Source organism: Prunus mume, linkage group LG1 (genome assembly GCF_029339155.1).
Source record: "Prunus mume cultivar Tortuosa linkage group LG1, ASM2933915v1, whole genome shotgun sequence".
NCBI lineage: Eukaryota > Viridiplantae > Streptophyta > Magnoliopsida > Rosales > Rosaceae > Prunus > Prunus mume.
In genome coordinates, this window is record NC_142698.1 from 30,897,431 (window position 1) to 30,914,859 (window position 17,429).

At 36.9% G+C, this 17,429-nt stretch overlaps 1 protein-coding gene and 1 pseudogene across 1 annotated transcript; one reads left to right on the forward strand and one right to left on the reverse strand.

Annotated features, from left to right (window-relative positions):
* Positions 1–1,807: 1,807 nt before the first annotated feature.
* Positions 1,808–12,904, reverse strand: LOC103328075 (sec23/sec24 transport family protein). Its single transcript, XM_008230464.3, has 14 exons — positions 12,454–12,904; positions 12,232–12,294; positions 11,110–11,163; positions 10,842–11,014; positions 10,492–10,678; positions 10,197–10,342; positions 9,962–10,116; positions 7,190–7,271; positions 6,988–7,103; positions 5,705–5,803; positions 4,737–4,860; positions 2,838–3,115; positions 2,505–2,719; positions 1,808–2,402 (listed from the first exon to the last, which is right to left on the reverse strand). Exons 1-14 carry the CDS (start codon positions 12,779–12,781, stop codon positions 2,182–2,184), a joined length of 2,241 nt encoding a protein of 746 aa, XP_008228686.1. The 5' UTR covers positions 12,782–12,904; the 3' UTR covers positions 1,808–2,181.
* On the forward strand, positions 7,338–9,183 carry LOC148921592 (uncharacterized; annotated as a pseudogene).
* Positions 12,905–17,429: the final 4,525 nt, after the last annotated feature.

Below are 17,429 nucleotides of genomic sequence, written 5' to 3' on the forward strand. Positions count from 1 at the left end.
AATTTCTATCGCAATGTTGGTGTCAATTCTATTACATTTTATGCCAATTTTGAGCACGTGCCATGCATATGGTTTACTGTTGAAGGTCAAAATTGACTTTTAACACAATTTCAAATCTCCAATTGCTCACCAGTAGGGAAATTGAAGAGGTTTCACAAATTGGGCCTAATTAAAGTTCTAGGGTTTTAGAGATTCACCAATTTGATTGCAATTTGAGTGGATTTGTTGGGGGTAATTGTTCTAGTAGTGCTAATTTAAGGTGTGAGGGAGGGCTTGATTAGGGTTTGCTTACGGGATTAGGGCCATTTTTTAAGACATTATGACGCTAGGACTAACGGTGCAAGAGACACTGAGGTTGAGGGACTACAACAATCATTTATCAAATTCGAGGACCAAAATGCGAATTTGGTATAAATTGATGGACTATTGCTCTAAAAAAGCCGTAAAATTAAGTTATAGTTAGTTTGTGAGCAATTGGATCTTAGTTTACCCTTGTTGCTTTATCAAATTGAAATGTTAGATTTTATTTTTATTTTTTTATTTTTGATACTAGCGATATTTGGAGGAATGGGGAATCGAACTTAGGTATTAAGGTGCATGAGTAAATATTCTTAACCACTTGAGCTATAAGTCCCTCGCCAAGGTTAGGATATTCATAATGAAAGATCAACAAAATTGTTAACTCACAAAATTTTGTGAGCTACAAAACGAATTTTATGATAATGAGTTTTCACTTCATTTTATAGCACACAATAAATCCAAAACACAACATTCCGAACTAAACAAGCGCAAAGATGCAAATGGGTTTTTGTCAAATCATGGGTTACTTTCCCTTATAACAAAAAACAAGCATAAAATAAAAGCAAAAATGGCAAATGAGTTTTCAATTTTGAATATGAATAAGAAGGGCGAGGATACACCAGTGTCTTTGGATCCGGCAGGGATCGATCGGCTGGCCCTGAGGGTCGACGCTGGGAGTGATCATTATATATATTTTTTTATTAACTTGAAATATGTTATTTAGGAAGCAAATCGACCTGTCTTGTGCACGAGAGAGACAACTGAATAGTCCTTGTTGATGCTCAAATTAGTTAGGCCAAGAATGAGTCCAACTTAGTGATGATGTGTGATGGATGATGGATGAAGGTGAGGACCTTAAGCATGTATGTAAAGAATTGGGCAAGCGATAAATGTAAAGAAGACAAGATATACGTGGTTTCACCCTTAATGAATGGGCTACGTCCACGGAGAAGTGTGTTCTCATTATAATAGTGTATGATTACATTTATACACTAGGTTGGACCCGAATATAAAGATGACAAGTGAGATGCCTAGGTCAGGGATCTAGAAGAGAGTCCCCGGCCCTAGGGTCTAGCTTTGAGACCCGAATCCTCTTCTAAGTGGAGAGAAGAAGTCCCTTTTTCACATGATACTACTCCCTATTTATAAGGAGGTGAAAGTGGGAGGTTTGCATAGAATTTCGATGTGGGACTCTTGCAAGTCACTGTGGTGGTGACACATGTCACGGTGTTGATGCTCTTGGTGCTGTTGCTTTGATGCCGGATATGCTCGGTTGATTATGGTGTAAACAATCCTAAAACGAGTAAATCCCATTAAACATAAGTAAAACCAAAAGCTTCCATGGAAAACTTTTCAGGCCTGCCTCTGAATTTCAAAATCCATTAATGTAATGACTACATCGCCACTGAAGAAGTAAAAACAAAAATTTCGAGACCGAAGATTGAAAAGTCTTCCAGAAGGAAAAAATAAAACATATATCGCCACTGTTAGAATGAAAAGCAAAAAATTCAAGGAAACTAACAAAATTTTCACTTTTACTACATTGTTTTATACCAAGCAATGGCCAATGCAAAAGCCACTTTTAGCACAGTTTGCTAAACCTATATTCATGATTTGGCCAGAAATGTTGAGCTCTTACATGCCCGCAACTATGTTTTACAACAACTATGAGAGTGAATGTGATTTCTGTATAATTTGTACCAGTAGGGAGCTTAAGAAAAGGACTAGAAACAGCTGCCCGGCTGATTCAACCAGAACAGAAATTCCCGACCTCGATGGCCATACAAAGCTTAAACAAGTGGTCAGTACACTCAGTATCAAGACCCGTGATTTAAGCACCCTGGCTAAATGTACCCTCTGTCCTGTACTCTGTGATGAAATTCAGATACCAGATTTCATGTATTCTAACACACCCTGCGTAACATTTTCAAGAAAGGAAACAAAACCCATAACGCTCGTTAGACCACTTCCGTCGACGTCCTGTTCCTCAATAAGATAGTTTTCAAAAGCTGTGGCATCGTCCTTCCCTCCTCTGATAAATATGAGTTTTGGGGTGACACATCTCTCTTGCTTTAATTTGTTGATCACAGTCCGCAACAAACCTAAAAGACATCTTGTGTTAGACGTGAAGCACTTGCACAACAAAGATTCTTTTGATTTTGATAACCATCGGAAAGCAGGAAGGAAATTTGTAGAGAACTTACAATCATGAGGTGGAGGAAAAGGAAGTGCAGGGTCTGCCGTTGAAGAATAAAACACAATTAGAGTCGTAAATGCATCAAGGAAAAATATAGGACTGCCACTCGTAATCAGTGCAGCACGACTAAGTGAATGTCGTGGGTATGCTTGTTTATCTGGAGTGGAATAGGAGGTCAGCACTGGATACACAGCTCGATGGAGTGAACTTGGTTCCAGTGCGCTGCACAAAATTGAAAGAATTGCTGAGTTGATGTTTCACTTAGTTGCAATTGATAGTTATAACCCAGTAACAGAAACCTGGAAAACATTTTAATAATATCAGTTTGTGCATCAAATACCTAAAAAGACACTGCAGGTAGATTCGGAAGTCGGGATGAACACCTTCTTCATGAAAACGGAGCAGAGGGTTTCTGAGCAATGCAAAAACTAAGCGCGGTAAAGACTGCAGTTCTGGACATTGTGAGAATGCAACATCAACCTGACCAATTACAGAACTTCCATTCTTGAGTTGAACAAGTTTATAAGCTTCATTGTATTGAGCTGTTAGGATCACAAGCCAATCATGAAGCAACATTCTGCCTTCCCGAACCCCTTGCTCCAGAGAGGCTAATATAACCTATAGAAATAACAAATTTATGATAAACAATTGGTCAGAATTGTTAAGTGATAAGAATAAAAATTACGTTTTCAGTACATAATCGTAACGACACTTGTGTTTGTGCGTCCTATTCCCACAACATTCCCAAACTTGGGAATGAGTGTTATACTATCACAGATACGCATATTTTATCGTTATTTTTAAAAGAAAAAAATATAGACCAGTAAGACTTCTATTAACTACATATACACAAACATCAAGTTAATCTACACTAAGGGTAATTTATTATTAACCACATGAAAGACAAAAGAGCCTTTGACATCAGTAAATAGTCTCTTAAATGTGATTTGTTAGTGTAAGCATATCTTATATTTCCTCTCTAGCCTCCAGGAAACCTCATCCGCAGGATCTGCTACTGTGAGAAGATTTAAACCTCCAGTTCAGGGGAACAAAAAGACAACAGCCTAAGTTGAAGATAATCTCACTCCAACATACAGTAGTACAAACCATTGTCTTGGTGTCAGGCCCTCCACAAGCTTGTAAGAGTGAGATATTAAACAAGCAACACTATGCCAAGCAAATGCAGAATTATATTTCATGTTTGCACCCATTTGGTGAAAATGATGCAATTAAAGAAATCATTACCAAAGGGAGTCCCGTAAAACAAATACTTAGGACCATCTATTGATCAAGCTCCAAACAGAATTCACCAACATAGTCTCAATTACAATAAAAGCATTAAACGTATCTAAACACCTTCGCAGTTATATTTCATCTACCACAATGATGTTGAATAATAACCTCGGAGCTTGTATTCAGCTATTTTGAGATGCATGTGTTCATTTTTGACACAGAAGATCACAGTTTCGATTTCTTCGACCACTTCACATGTTTTCCCAATTCATGCTGCTAAGGATTTTAGTCAGGTGTCCTCCTTTTTCCTGGTTTCCACATAACTCAAACAACTCTATTTTTTAAAATCCAGAATGGTAGGTCACATGAAGGGTAAGTCCTAAGACAATAATCTTTACATTTGTTTGTTACCCTTCAGGCACGTGATAAGCCACCAGTTTATATGGCTTATGGGTATTTAGTTGAAAACAAGAACATGACACTAAGTGTCTCCTCAAAACTAGTCCTCTCACATGCGGTTGAGGCTCAATGAATAACTATATGCTAGTCGTAGTTTTGTCTCTAGAATTTGTTTTGAAGGATGAACATACAATCATCAGATGAAAATATCCTCATTAGATAATCAAATTTTTTTCTTGGGCATCAATGTAAACGGGGGATATTCTTTAGAAGGAAAAAAGTGCAGAAACAAAGAATAGCAAGTTATCATGTCAACAACACAGCTTGCTGGAGTTTTCTAACACAACCCATTTCTATAGTGTAGTTTAGTGCAGAAATTATTTAAGAAAAACTAAATTGTTCCTCATAGAAACCTCAAAATACAGTTCACATAATAATGCCAAACAATCCTTTAACTGGCTTGAAGAAAAACAACACAAACAGTTATGCCAGGAATCATCATATACTTTACATGGTGGAGTATGATAGAGCCACATGAACAAAGACAAAATTACAATATTAACAAAAACTAAGGAACAAAACTGCTGGGATGGTAATACACGCATACCTTGTGAACAAGCAATGACAGAACCACTTCAGGATCAACACTGTCATAGAGTTCATTTATATTTTGGGCAACTCCACATTGTAAAGTTCGAATCCTTAATCGTCGTTTGAGGGAATGCTTGCCTCTACATAAAAATTCAGCATGCTCAGACCAAAAGCATTTAAATTAAAATATAAAAATTTAGTAAATTTAATAAGTGAATAATTGCAAGGGTGGTAGTGGTGGCAACATGACACAGACGCAATCATTATGGAGGGGAGAAAGTAGTGAACATATAGAATTTAACATTCTAGAGAGCAAACCATCACCCAAAAAAAAAATTCCCCAAATAACTAATGACATGTGGAGTCAATCATAAAAAAAAAGCCATATTTAGCAGAACGAACTGCACCGGAATGCCAAACTTTTTTGTATGAACCCGTAATATCCTAAGATCCTCTTACTCAATCTTAGTATTTCTCATGAACCATTGTAAGTTCTTTTGCATAATGCAATGAAAAATATTGGATTTTCAATGAAAACATTTAAAACTATAATAAGAAGCACCATGAGACAACCCTGAAAAAAAAGGGTGTAACTAATGTTACAAGAGTAGAGATGGTATTGAAAACCTGGGATATGGTGTCAAAGATGACATAGAAAAGATGATGGTTGGACAAAATTCTTCTTCAGAGCTAAGATTTTCCATAAAAGATTTAGAATATAGAAGAAACATCTTTTAAGGCTCGGGTACATAAAATTGGCATCAATCAGAGACACACATAAGATAAGTAACTTCTATCAATGCACTCAAGTAAAATAACTACTTGACCTTGCATTTTCTGTAAAGAGTAGACAAAATGCAACAAAGTGTTGAATTAGCCAAAAAAAAAAAATGCAATATGTCGCCTGAGGTAGGATAGTTCATTTATTAAAAGAAAACAAACAAGATTACCAACTTATAGACTGCTGTCAATAACTAACCATACCTACTTGAGGAAACCAATCCTGAATCAGAGAGATCCTCAGGGGGCAGAACAACTGTGTATTGGAATGCAATCTGTATAATAGGAGGCTCTGATCCATGTCTGCAAAATACAACAGTCCCACCAGAATTGGATTAGACATGCACATGAAGCAAACATTGGGCTTTATATCAGTAAGTGATAGCATGCAGTGAAAGTGCTGCTCAATAATTAAAAGGGAGTTTCACTAAAACACCCAAAATGGGGGCTGAAATTATAAAAAAACCCTACACCCAAAACACTTTATAAACACACCCAAAACCCATCATTACACACTCTCAAAACTCATTTATAAACACACCCAAAAAATATACAATTGTTGATTTTGGGGTTGATTTTGGGTGTGTTTCTATGTTTAAATAGTGTTTGGGTTTTTTTATAAATACATGTCTAGGATTGGGTTTATTTATAAATTTGTATAATTAAAAGCTACATGTGTTGCTAACACAGAGAGATGAGGGCTAGAAAATATCAAAACAATGTGGAAATCCCCAATGATGACCAAAAAAAAAAAACCTAGTTTCGGAAAGCAACAGATGATTGGCACAAGCTATAATATCTTAATGAAATAGCATTCACTTTTATGTAAATTGTGCTTGAAGCTGTATGAAAATATACCAAACTAATGAAAGAGAGGACAGGGGAGGGGAGCGCGACAGGAGAGGGGGAAAACAGTAGCAGTGAGTGGGAAAAGATTTCTTCCCGTCTCTAAGTTTTTTACTTGATTATTTTAGAAATGTTTATATGCAGTATTTGCAGACAAAAGTATCCTGTTTAGGGCTTTTTAGTTATTTTGCAAACATGTATTGCAAAAAATAAAAATAAAACATTGTTCAAGTTTGGACGTCTAGAGAAAATTTTAGGGTATAAATCTAGAATAACTTGACATAGAAACTAACAATGAATTGAACATTTTCACTAAATGGCATATTGCGCCAGAGAGCTAGAAAGTTGGTATAAAAAGAATTGAGAAATTAGTAAATGCTGCCTGAAACTGATTGAGGTGGGTAGTGGCATAAAAGCTGCTTTCAGGATTCTTCAAGGTGGGGAGACCAAAAGCTTTAGTAAAAAGAAAATAACAACTAGGATAAGGGAAAAAAATTACGACTTTCAAGTAATAGGTTTTAATAACCATCACTGGGAACCGCTTGATATCTTCAAACTCAAGTAATATAATAGTCATCAAGTATCATTTGTGTTTAGCCAAAGGAAAGACAGCAAGATGGCAACCTAAGGTGTATACTTACCTTGCAAATCCCTTGGTATCTTCAAACTCAAAGTCATAAGCATATGTGGCATAAGAATCACAACAGATAATATGTTGAACATTCTCATACTGTGGATCTGGGAAGAAATGACCATACTGCAATATATATATATATAAAAATACAATAAGCAAATGGTACAGTTGTAAATTGTAATTGGAACATCAAACAACATGAAACTCACAGAGTGGCCAGTTTTGAACTCAGATGATGTCCTCAACCGCAGTACACAACCAAATGCATATGGTCGACTTAGCATTCGGTACCTGCAAATAAAGCATATGACAGTAATTAAAACCTAGATATTCAAACGACCAAAACACCCGTCTGATATGAGTGCACTGATGCAGGACGCGTAGGACCTAAATTTATTAGTTTCCTAATATATTTGTTAGTTTCCTAGATTCTCCAGTTTTCCAAATTCTAGTAGGATTTCTACTTTTCCTGATTTCTAGTTTTAAGTTTCCTATTTTATTTGGGTTAGGATTTCTGTTTAAGCAAGGGATTTTTATCCTATTATGTCTAGGTTTTAGTTTGCTATAAATACCCCCATGTAGTTCTTTAAAATTCAGATTTGAATGTTGAGTAAACCTTTTCCTAGAACTCTCTGATTTCGTCCCTTCGATCTATATTTCTTCTCCTCAATCTCCAATATTCTTCTTTGTTCTACTGTTTCTGTCCTTTATCTCGTCTTTTCGATCTCTATTTCTTCTCCTCGGTCACTTGTATTCATCTCTGTTCTATTGTTTGAGTGCTTAATCTAATACCTACCGGCTGTATTACATCAATTGGTAATCAGAGCCTTCCTTCACTTTCGTTTGCATTTGCTCTCTGCCATGGCACCCCCAAACCGTGGCCAGCCTTGCAGAACAATTTCATACGTTCCAAGACAGTTTCTGACAATATCACTGGCATGGAAACCCAACTCTCCAAACTCAGCGCTGACCTCAAAGACTAGTTGGTACAGGCTCACACACATCGTGCGACGACGGACCTTGCCATCACCAAACTCCAAGACTCCGTTCAGTTGCTTATCAATCACTTTCGGGCTGGACACGCTGAACCTTCGTCTACCTCAGCGGTGCTCTCGAGTTCATCTACGCCACCGCCACAAAGTGGCCTTCTGCCCACTCCACCGGTGGATAAAAATTCAAGGCCATGCCATATGGCATGTCCCATAGCTCAACTGGGCTCTCGCTCGACACGACCAAGGCTCAATTGGAGCCCCCTTTTTCTTTTGGGATTATGCCACCGCTCCATTATACCCAACACACAACCGGCCCTCCTCCAGTGACTACTTAGGCTCCTACCCTGCCACCCGTTCCACATGCTCAGTACACTCATCCCCCTCGTCGTTTTGACAATGATGTCATCCGCCAAATCAAGCCTACCGCTCCAACTTTTGATGGTCGTGGGGATCCTACGATGTTTCTTGATTGGGTTCAAGCCATGAAAGATTATTTCGCCTGGTACAACTTGACAGATGCTCATAAACTTCGCATTGGTAAGATGACGCCACAGGGAGCTGCTAGACAATATTAGAATTCCATGGAGGAGCAACTATACCAATTTGGACAGCCGCCTGTGACTCAATGGGACGAGATGAAATTAAAGCTTCGTGAACAATATCTTCCCACCTTTTATCGCCATCAATTGTATGAACAATTATGGACCCTTTCACAAGGAAGTTTGACCGTTACTGAATTCCACGCTCGTTTTATCGAACACAAGATACGTGCGGGGATTCGTGAAGAACCCGACATCACTATGTCTCGCTTTCACCATGGTCTTCTTCGTGATGATATCAAGCCTGAAGTCCGACTGTTTCGTCCGCATACTTTGGAAGATGCATATTGCCACACATTGGAAGCTGAGACATATTTGTCACCACAACATTCAGGATATTCTGGTCAACTTGCCACTGCCAACCAACCTCTTCCCACTACGGATATGCAGGCGGGGTTTTCAGGACCATCTAACCCGCCTGCACCACCACCTAACAAAGGACCGGCTGTTTCTACTAATGCTCGCATTGAATGTTTCCATTGCCATGCCAAAGGACATATTGCCTCTTGTTGTCCGCAGCGAACTTTAACTATCAACACTCCTGCTAGTGAGCTTTGTGAGATTGTGGAGCCTCTCGAAGGTGTCTATGATCCAAACATTGATGATTGCTGACGCTCGTCCCCTATTATTCATACTTGTAGTCGGCGTTGTCATCATTAATTTACCTTTTGTGGTTGTTTACTCGTCGGAGTCGAGTTCTTTTCGGCAGAGGAGAATGATGCAGGACGCGTAGGACCTAAATTTATTAGTTTCCTAGATTCTCCAGTTTTCCAAATTCTAGTAGGATTTCTACTTTTCCAGATTTCTAGTTTTAAGTTTCCTATTTTATTTGGGTTAGGATTTCTGTTTAAGCAAGGGATTTTTATCCTATTATGTCTAGGTTTTAGTTTGCTATAAATACCCCCATGTAGTTCTTTAAAATTCAGATTTGAACGTTGAGTAAACCTTTTCCTAGAACTCTCTGATTTCGTCCCTTTGATCTATATTTCTTCTCCTCGATCTCCGATATTCTTCTTTGTTCTACTGTTTCTGTCCTTTATCTCGTCTTTTCGATCTCTATTTCTTCTCCTCGGTCTCTTATATTCTTCTCTATTCTATTGTTTGAGTGCTTTATCTAATACCTACGGGCTGTACTACATCAGGCACTCTCCAAAGTATATTATGATTCTGGAAGCCAACATTGCTTATTTATTCTATCTGAGGGGGAAGTAAGTCACTCACTAATTTTATCAAATATCTCTTTTTTTTATATTAAAAATAAAAATAAATATTCTTTAAATAATTCATACTATTTAGAACCTAATACTTTTGTCTCCAATATACATAATTGTTCACATACACACGTATGCAAGTTGAAATAATTGCATTGTATTTTCTATCGCATACTCACATGTCCTGAGGAAGAGTTGAATCATCAGCATTTGAATAAAAATACAATGAGCCTCCACTTTCTACACTAAGGAACTTCAGAGATGCCAAATCTGTATACTCATTTGTAACAGCAAAAATATCCACGCAAACACCTGCTTGAACAGCGACAGCAGCCTGTAAAACATGTCAAAGCTTACATTTCCAAAAAAAAAACCCAAAAGACGATAACAAAGACAAGTAAAAGATTAAATTACCAGATCTCTGTAGAACGGCGTCTGCTCAGGAAGCAATGCACGGTCCGCATCCTCTCTCTTACTAGCATATTGTTCTCCATAACGTCTTGTATCTAATTGCCCAGCTCCATAATCAGGAGGGCCAGACAAAAAGGCAAAGACTCTGCCTGCAGTTACATTCAAAGGAGACAACAACCTGTGTCACTGACTCAGGCTTTTCAAATCATATGATGAAAAGAAAAAGATTTGAAACTTTGCTTATATCAGAGCATTAAGGTACCAAAAACAATTTATGAGTTTGAGATTTATCCCGCACCTAATGCAAATGTGCTTCCATATTCTGATCCAAGGTAGTTCAAAATGGCTTCCATTGCCACCCCAAAACCCCGCCCGCCCATCAAAACACCCTCAATTCCTTGACCAGCTGCCGTTGTTCTCTCCCATGACGTTGTTGGTCTAAGTGTTTCAAGTGCAGATCCAATACGATCCTTACAAGTTTCCACCTGTAACAAAGTTACTGAATTTAGCTCAGAAACCAAAACTGAATCATACATGAACTGTGATTTCGTGTTCTGAACAAATTGTACTTGAACAACTCAATCACTCAATGAGGAAATACATTGCACATAAAGAAGTAAGAGCCAGAAAACACAATGGAAGACATACTGGTGCCAGGAACTGTGACAAAGGCATGACATCTTCAAGCTCAATTGGCAAGGTGCCCTCTGTATCCGGGGGAATGAAAACATTCTTCACAACTGGTATAGGTCCTTGAACATCATACAACCCTAGTTTGTGGCTAAATGTAGCAAGACCAAACAGAGAACCAGGCGCAAGAGCTGTGATAAAAATTGAAAAAAAGAGAGTTTAGCTATCAGCATTCATGAAGAAACAAACAAATAAAATCATTTTCACATAACAAATATCAACCAACCTTCCAAAGAGGCCAGCAATGCACTTTTAGTAAGTTCTAAAAATTCTTCTGAAGCTGAAGTAAAATCCATAAAAGATAAATTGTCAGTGATCTGATAAATCTTAGAAGCAATTAAAAAATAAATGAATATTTCCAGAAAAGAATGCACATATCAAGAAACATATACTAGACCAGAAAGAACGCGAAAAATATTTAGCTGAGAGGAAATTTCTTTCAATAAGCCTATTAGTGACAAAAACTGCAAAAGATCACAAACCTCAAATTAAAAAAAAATTCAAGAATTAAGTTCTTCATAGTCAGTATATGTAAATGCCTTGACAAAAACTGCCATGTGTATCTTTCTAAAAATAGCCTGCAAAATAGTCGTCCTGAAGAACATAAATGTTACTTTAACTTGAAATGAACCAGATGGTGGCAATCACAACATGGTTACATCCTTAACATCATCTTTGGTTTCCACAATCAGAAACAGATAAGTGCAAAATGTAACTAGGGGCAAACCTAAACAACACCTTTCAAATTTATGAAAAGGTTGCCGTATTCTAAACAAAATCTTTTGAAATAACTAGATGTAGTACATTTGGAATGGATGTGAAATGACTATATGCAAAAAGTCATTTGAAATCTATTTGTCCTCTACATTTCCTCCTTATTCAAATCTTGGCATACATGGATTGCAGTAGTCTAAACAAACAATTTGACCTTATAATGTCATCTAAATCCCTAGATTTGGAACCACTCCATCCAAATGGATCCGTAGTTTTGGTGACACATGTACTCACGAGATTAAGCTTCAAATTCTATATCCTAAGGCATATACCCCTAACTAAACCCACTCATAAACCATTAGGAGACACAACAAACCGAACACTGACTCTCATTGTCATCAACACCAGCACAGCCCAAAGACATGACAAGAAATCCTTCAGCTCTATACATTATCATCTTATTTCTTCTAAGTACTACCAATTGTAATATAAAAAACAGAACACAATAAAAGACAGTTATGCCAACTTATCTCTTTCTCACGGCAACGTTATCATTGTGATAAACTGCAATTTACAACTGCAACCTAATGACATGAACTTTCAAGCACCAAATGACCAAGAGTTCACCACTTACAGGACAAATCAATGGCCGCAACATAAACCGGGCGAGGTTGCATTGCTTCATCCGACTCTTCCACTGCACAATTAAAACAAAAAACAAAAAAACCAGAAACACAAATTAGCAATGAAAATCAAGAAACCCAAATTCGAGCATTCGAAGTTCGAATTTTAGTTCGTTTATCTCGGCAACCAAACAGAGACACTAATAATTCGAAAGTGTGGCAAATCGACTAACCAGGAAGCTCCAGATCCACGAACGAGGACATCATCTCGGGGCAAGACTGAGGATGAGAGTATCGAGCTATGGCCTGAGAAGAAAGTCCCTGCGGGTTTCCACATAAGGCACAGTTCCATGACCACTGGTCGAGCTCGCAGTACGTATTGAAATAGGCCCAGCAGTTCTCGCATCTCGGCAACAGCTCACCGTCCGATCCGTACACCGGGGACTGGCCGTTCTCGTCCTTGGTCGCGAATGGCGTCACCGAAACGCCCCATGGTATGCCTGAGCTCTCGTGGGCCCCAGCGTCGATCGGGAACCGCGACACAGTGGCTCGAACCGCCATGGTTCTGAGAGAGTGGGCTTTTTTTTTTTTCTTTTCTTTTCTTTTCCGGTTTTTCTCGGGAAACAAACGGCGGATGAGAGTTTGGATGGGTGCAGATCAGAGGTTGCGCATGTTAGCCTACTGCTGGGGGAAGCGCCACATCGGTAATCCAGTGCTTTTATGCCACATCAGAAAAGTAATTGAGGATTTGGCAGCCACATCGGATAAAGAAGATCCGGGCTGCGCCAAGTTTAGAAGTTTGAATCGGGCCAGCCCAATACCTGAAATTCACATGGAGTGACACTGAGTTGGCATCCCACCGATTAAAAAACAACTTGCAATTTGTCCAAGTCATGCTAGAACTATAAAACGGCATCGGCCAACACCTATACCTCTCTTCCCTGCCATAATCGCCGACTCTCTCTCTCTTCACATTGAAAACAATGGAGACCAGTGTGAACATAGAGAAAGAGATGGTGAGGGAGTTTGAGCACGGGAGGGGGGCATGGGGATGCAAAGGATTGGAGTGCCAGCACCGATGCCGACACCGTCAACTATGGCGGGGATGAGAGGTCGACGTTGGGTAAATATATAGATGTATAAAAGGGCAAATTACAAAAAAATTATAAACTATGGGGTCATTTTCAAGTTTATATTTATTTTTGAGGACATTTACATATTCAAACTCGCAGAAAGCCTACAATTTACCCTTTCACTACCAAAACGGATCCACGCTTGGGCTAGAGTGGGCTTTAGCCTAATATTGACTTTGGAGAGAAACAAATTAGGCTTAGTTGTGTAATCTCAATCCAGGAAAATTGAATAATAGCCAGCCCACCTCATCTCATATATACAGTCGAATACTTTAATACTTTAATTATTAAAGTCTTTCTTGGTCAAATTGTTTCTTAAAACTTAAAACTTTAGTTACTAAAGTAAAGCCAACCTACTCTGATTTTGTTTTTCCGATTTTATTGATTTCGCTTCTTTTGGAAATATTGAAATATGGACCGTCCCTCAATGAATTACTCTGCCGACCCAAAGTCCATGAGCTTCCAATTGCTCTTAGTCTGAGCTTCTAACTTTTGGTTTTTAGTTTTTTGGGTTTTCTTTGTTTGTTGTAGGTTTCTTTGTTTAGATATCTCTTTGAAAATAGTTTTTAAATTGAAGGAAATATACTGAATTAGTAAAAAATTATACCACATTTGTTAATCTGAAGGAAATATACAGTAGGAAATATTGCTTCTTATAATTTATTTTTTGTCAAAAAATAGGACTTATAATTAACTCGACAAAAAGGAAAAAAGCCCACCCCTGTAAATATTCCTATGTCCACCATTGTCCGTTACCTAAACCGTTAGTGAATCCCTTAAATGTTTGCGTGTCACAAGTAGGACCTATTTTTTTTAATGGCATGGACTTCCACATGGATAAAAAAAACTAATAAAAAATTATCTACTTTATAAAAATTAAAATTATATTCATTAAAATTTTAAAATCAAAATGAAAATGAAAAACAATATCCCTCCTCCACCTACCAAAAGAAACTAGGGAAATAGCTTTAAATGCCACCCTTTTTATAATTTTTTCTGAAAATACCACATCTCCCCTTTTTTTTTTGGCAACTATCACCTATAAATATATATTTATTGTCCACTTTTTGCACAGATATCACTTTGCTCTGAAATTTAGTCTCTCTCTCTCTCTCTCTCTCTCTCTCTCTCTCTCTCTCTCTCTCTCCATCTAGCTAACTACATCTCTTCTCAAGAAGAAGAAGATCAAGAACAACCTAAAAAACCAACAGCTTTGCCCTCATAACCCAGTTCTTCCTCTTCCTCTCTGTTTTCTTCTCTACCCAAATCCAAACCCCAACTTCGTCTCTCTTTGAATCCCTTCTGCAACCTAAACAAACCCAAACAAAATCATCTTTTCTGAATATGACAACATGTCTTGGCATTAGGTGGCCATTGTTTGAGCATTTTGGTCCAATTTTGGGGGGTTTTGAAATATGGGTTTACATGCCCTCTTCAAGAACAGCTTCTCCAGAAAATGAATTGTTGGGAATATGTAAGTTTTGATGTTAAATTGAATTTGATTACTAAAATTGGAATTCTGATTGATTTCGTCAATATTTTGTGTAGAAAGTGAAGTATTGGGATTGATTTTGTTTGTCTGAAACAAAAAATGTGTTTGTTCTTTGTCGATTGATTCTTGCATTTGGTATTGGGATTTTCTATGAACTTATAATTATATCACAGTGAGGTAGCATCGTTGCTTTGCTATTGTAATCGTATTGTGATTTTATTGCGGTTGTATTATAGTGCTATTGCTTTTGTATTGCTATGATATTGCTGTTATATTGATTTTTTCTGGTGTTTTATTGATATGTTACTGTAATTTAATAGGAATATATGTTGATATCATTTTTCTTTATCTGCTTGTGATTTGAGTATAAGTTGAGATTATTCTTGGCTGAAGTATTATTTACGATCTCTCTCTCTTGCTGCTCTTCGTATTTTTCTCAACATTTATGTGTTAATTTAACGTCTAGTATTGTTTTGGAACCATAATCATTGTCAATCTCATTGTTTCTTTAAAAGATTGTTGTGAAATTGTTACTTCATTTTCTTCTTTCCTTTGTTTTAAGGTATTTTTTTTTTTTTTTGAGAAGAAAACTCTGCTTTTGTAATCTAAAAGACTAGGTACTCATGGTGAGTGTTTTCTGATCAACAAGATCCAAACTTTATATATGTCAGTTTACTACTTTTGCACTTAAACTTTGGCTGTTTAAAATTTGAAAAGTCTTGTATGCCAACAGTGTATCTATGTCACACATCTTAGGTAAGAGGTATTCTTCAATTGTGATAGTTTGCTCTGTTGTACGTATTCAGACTGCCTCAAAATGTTTTCATTAATGTCTTGAGTTCCATATCAACAAAAATTTTTAAATGACAAGAAATTATGAAAAGCTTATACATAACAGACATATAGTTGAACATAGCTAGAGTGTGTAGTTAGAAGATGTCATTGTGCTTCAAATTAGCAAATTTGTGGGGTAAAAGCACAATGGTTGACATGTCATTCTGTGTTTGATGAAAATAATTGATGACTTTGCATGGAAGTATACTCATTAAATATCTTAGATTCTATCAATGAATGAAATATTTGCCTTCGAGAGCTTCATGTTTTTTGGTTTGTTTTATCAAGTATCTTATATTTTATAAATGAATGAAATATTTTAGTAGATTGGAGAGACTAGTCAGCTAGTGCATTTTGGATCATGACTTTTGAGGGGGGACTAGGCTTGAGCAGCTGCAAGAGTAAAAGGGATAATGCTTTATGTAAATTCAACTATTAAATAGGAGATTTTTGTTTTCAATTTATTAATTCTTGAGATACACAATGTAAAGATGTAAAAATGGATATCGTGCCAATTTGTTGGATTGGAGTCCTAAATGAATATAAACGACATGTCGTTTGCATCATCCTTGTAAGCGCATTTTGCATTTCAAGCTAAAAGTTCAATTAGTAAACCACCAAGAAGGGGAAATGAAATGAAAACTGGGTTGGTTATATTCAAGCCACGTTTATATATGGTCAACACGGTTCTACATTCTGAGACCGCTAATTTATTGTAAGTTCCACAAAAGCTCATAGCAAAGTCCTCTTAAGTTATGGCCATGAATGGGCATGGTGAGTTGAATTTTGAAGCCCCCAACCATTCCCAAAATATGGTTATTTTCGCAGTGATTTTGTTTTATTTTCTTGTTTATTTTAGCAATTACAGAGAAATTTAACATCAATATTGAGACAATCGGGTGTGTCTCCACTAAAGATGACCTAGAATGTAATAAACAAATGCATTAATTAGCAAATGGAATCTAATTATTCTGCTTGACTTGGTATTTTTGTTCTTGTTTAGCATTGCTTTTGTTTTTTGTTTTTTTTTTTCCCTTTCTTGGAAGTATTATTAGTAGTTCAAGATTAGTAATTAACGAACATACGCGGTACACAAAAGTACGCGTCTGGCTATCAAGGAAAGGAAAGGCCATCTTGTGATTGGTCAACATATTGAACACGAACACGAACCGTAAAACATATTAATTAATACTGATTTTAGCAATTATATAATTACCACTTCGATGACGAAAGAAAAATAATTTTGTTTTTTGGTAATTAAAAATGAAGCCTAGAGGGTCAAAGGAGAAGTTCAGTTGGAGTGCTAATGTAGGTTACACGAAAGCTATTATCAGAAGGGATCGTACTTAGACATTCAAATTAAAATCAATTTAACGGTAATTTCAGAATTCAAATTACAACCACACCTAAATGATGAATGTCCATCATTCATCTTCTCATAAATAACAAAGAAAAGGACTATCCTCAAATTGGAAATTTTAATGAAGGGGACTTGAGAAGATTTTTATTTATTTTTTTAATACAAGCGATAGTATACTATAAGGGAAATGAGGGTTACACACACACACACACACACACACACACACACTACTAAGGTACCATCGAGATTCAAACAAAATATCACTAATCTACAAGTCAAAGCCTCTTTTCATTGGGCTAGACCCGTTGGCTGGGACTTAAAAAAGATTACAAAATAAAATATATAATAAAGAGTATTATATAAAAGTAATTTCCTCACAATTTATATATA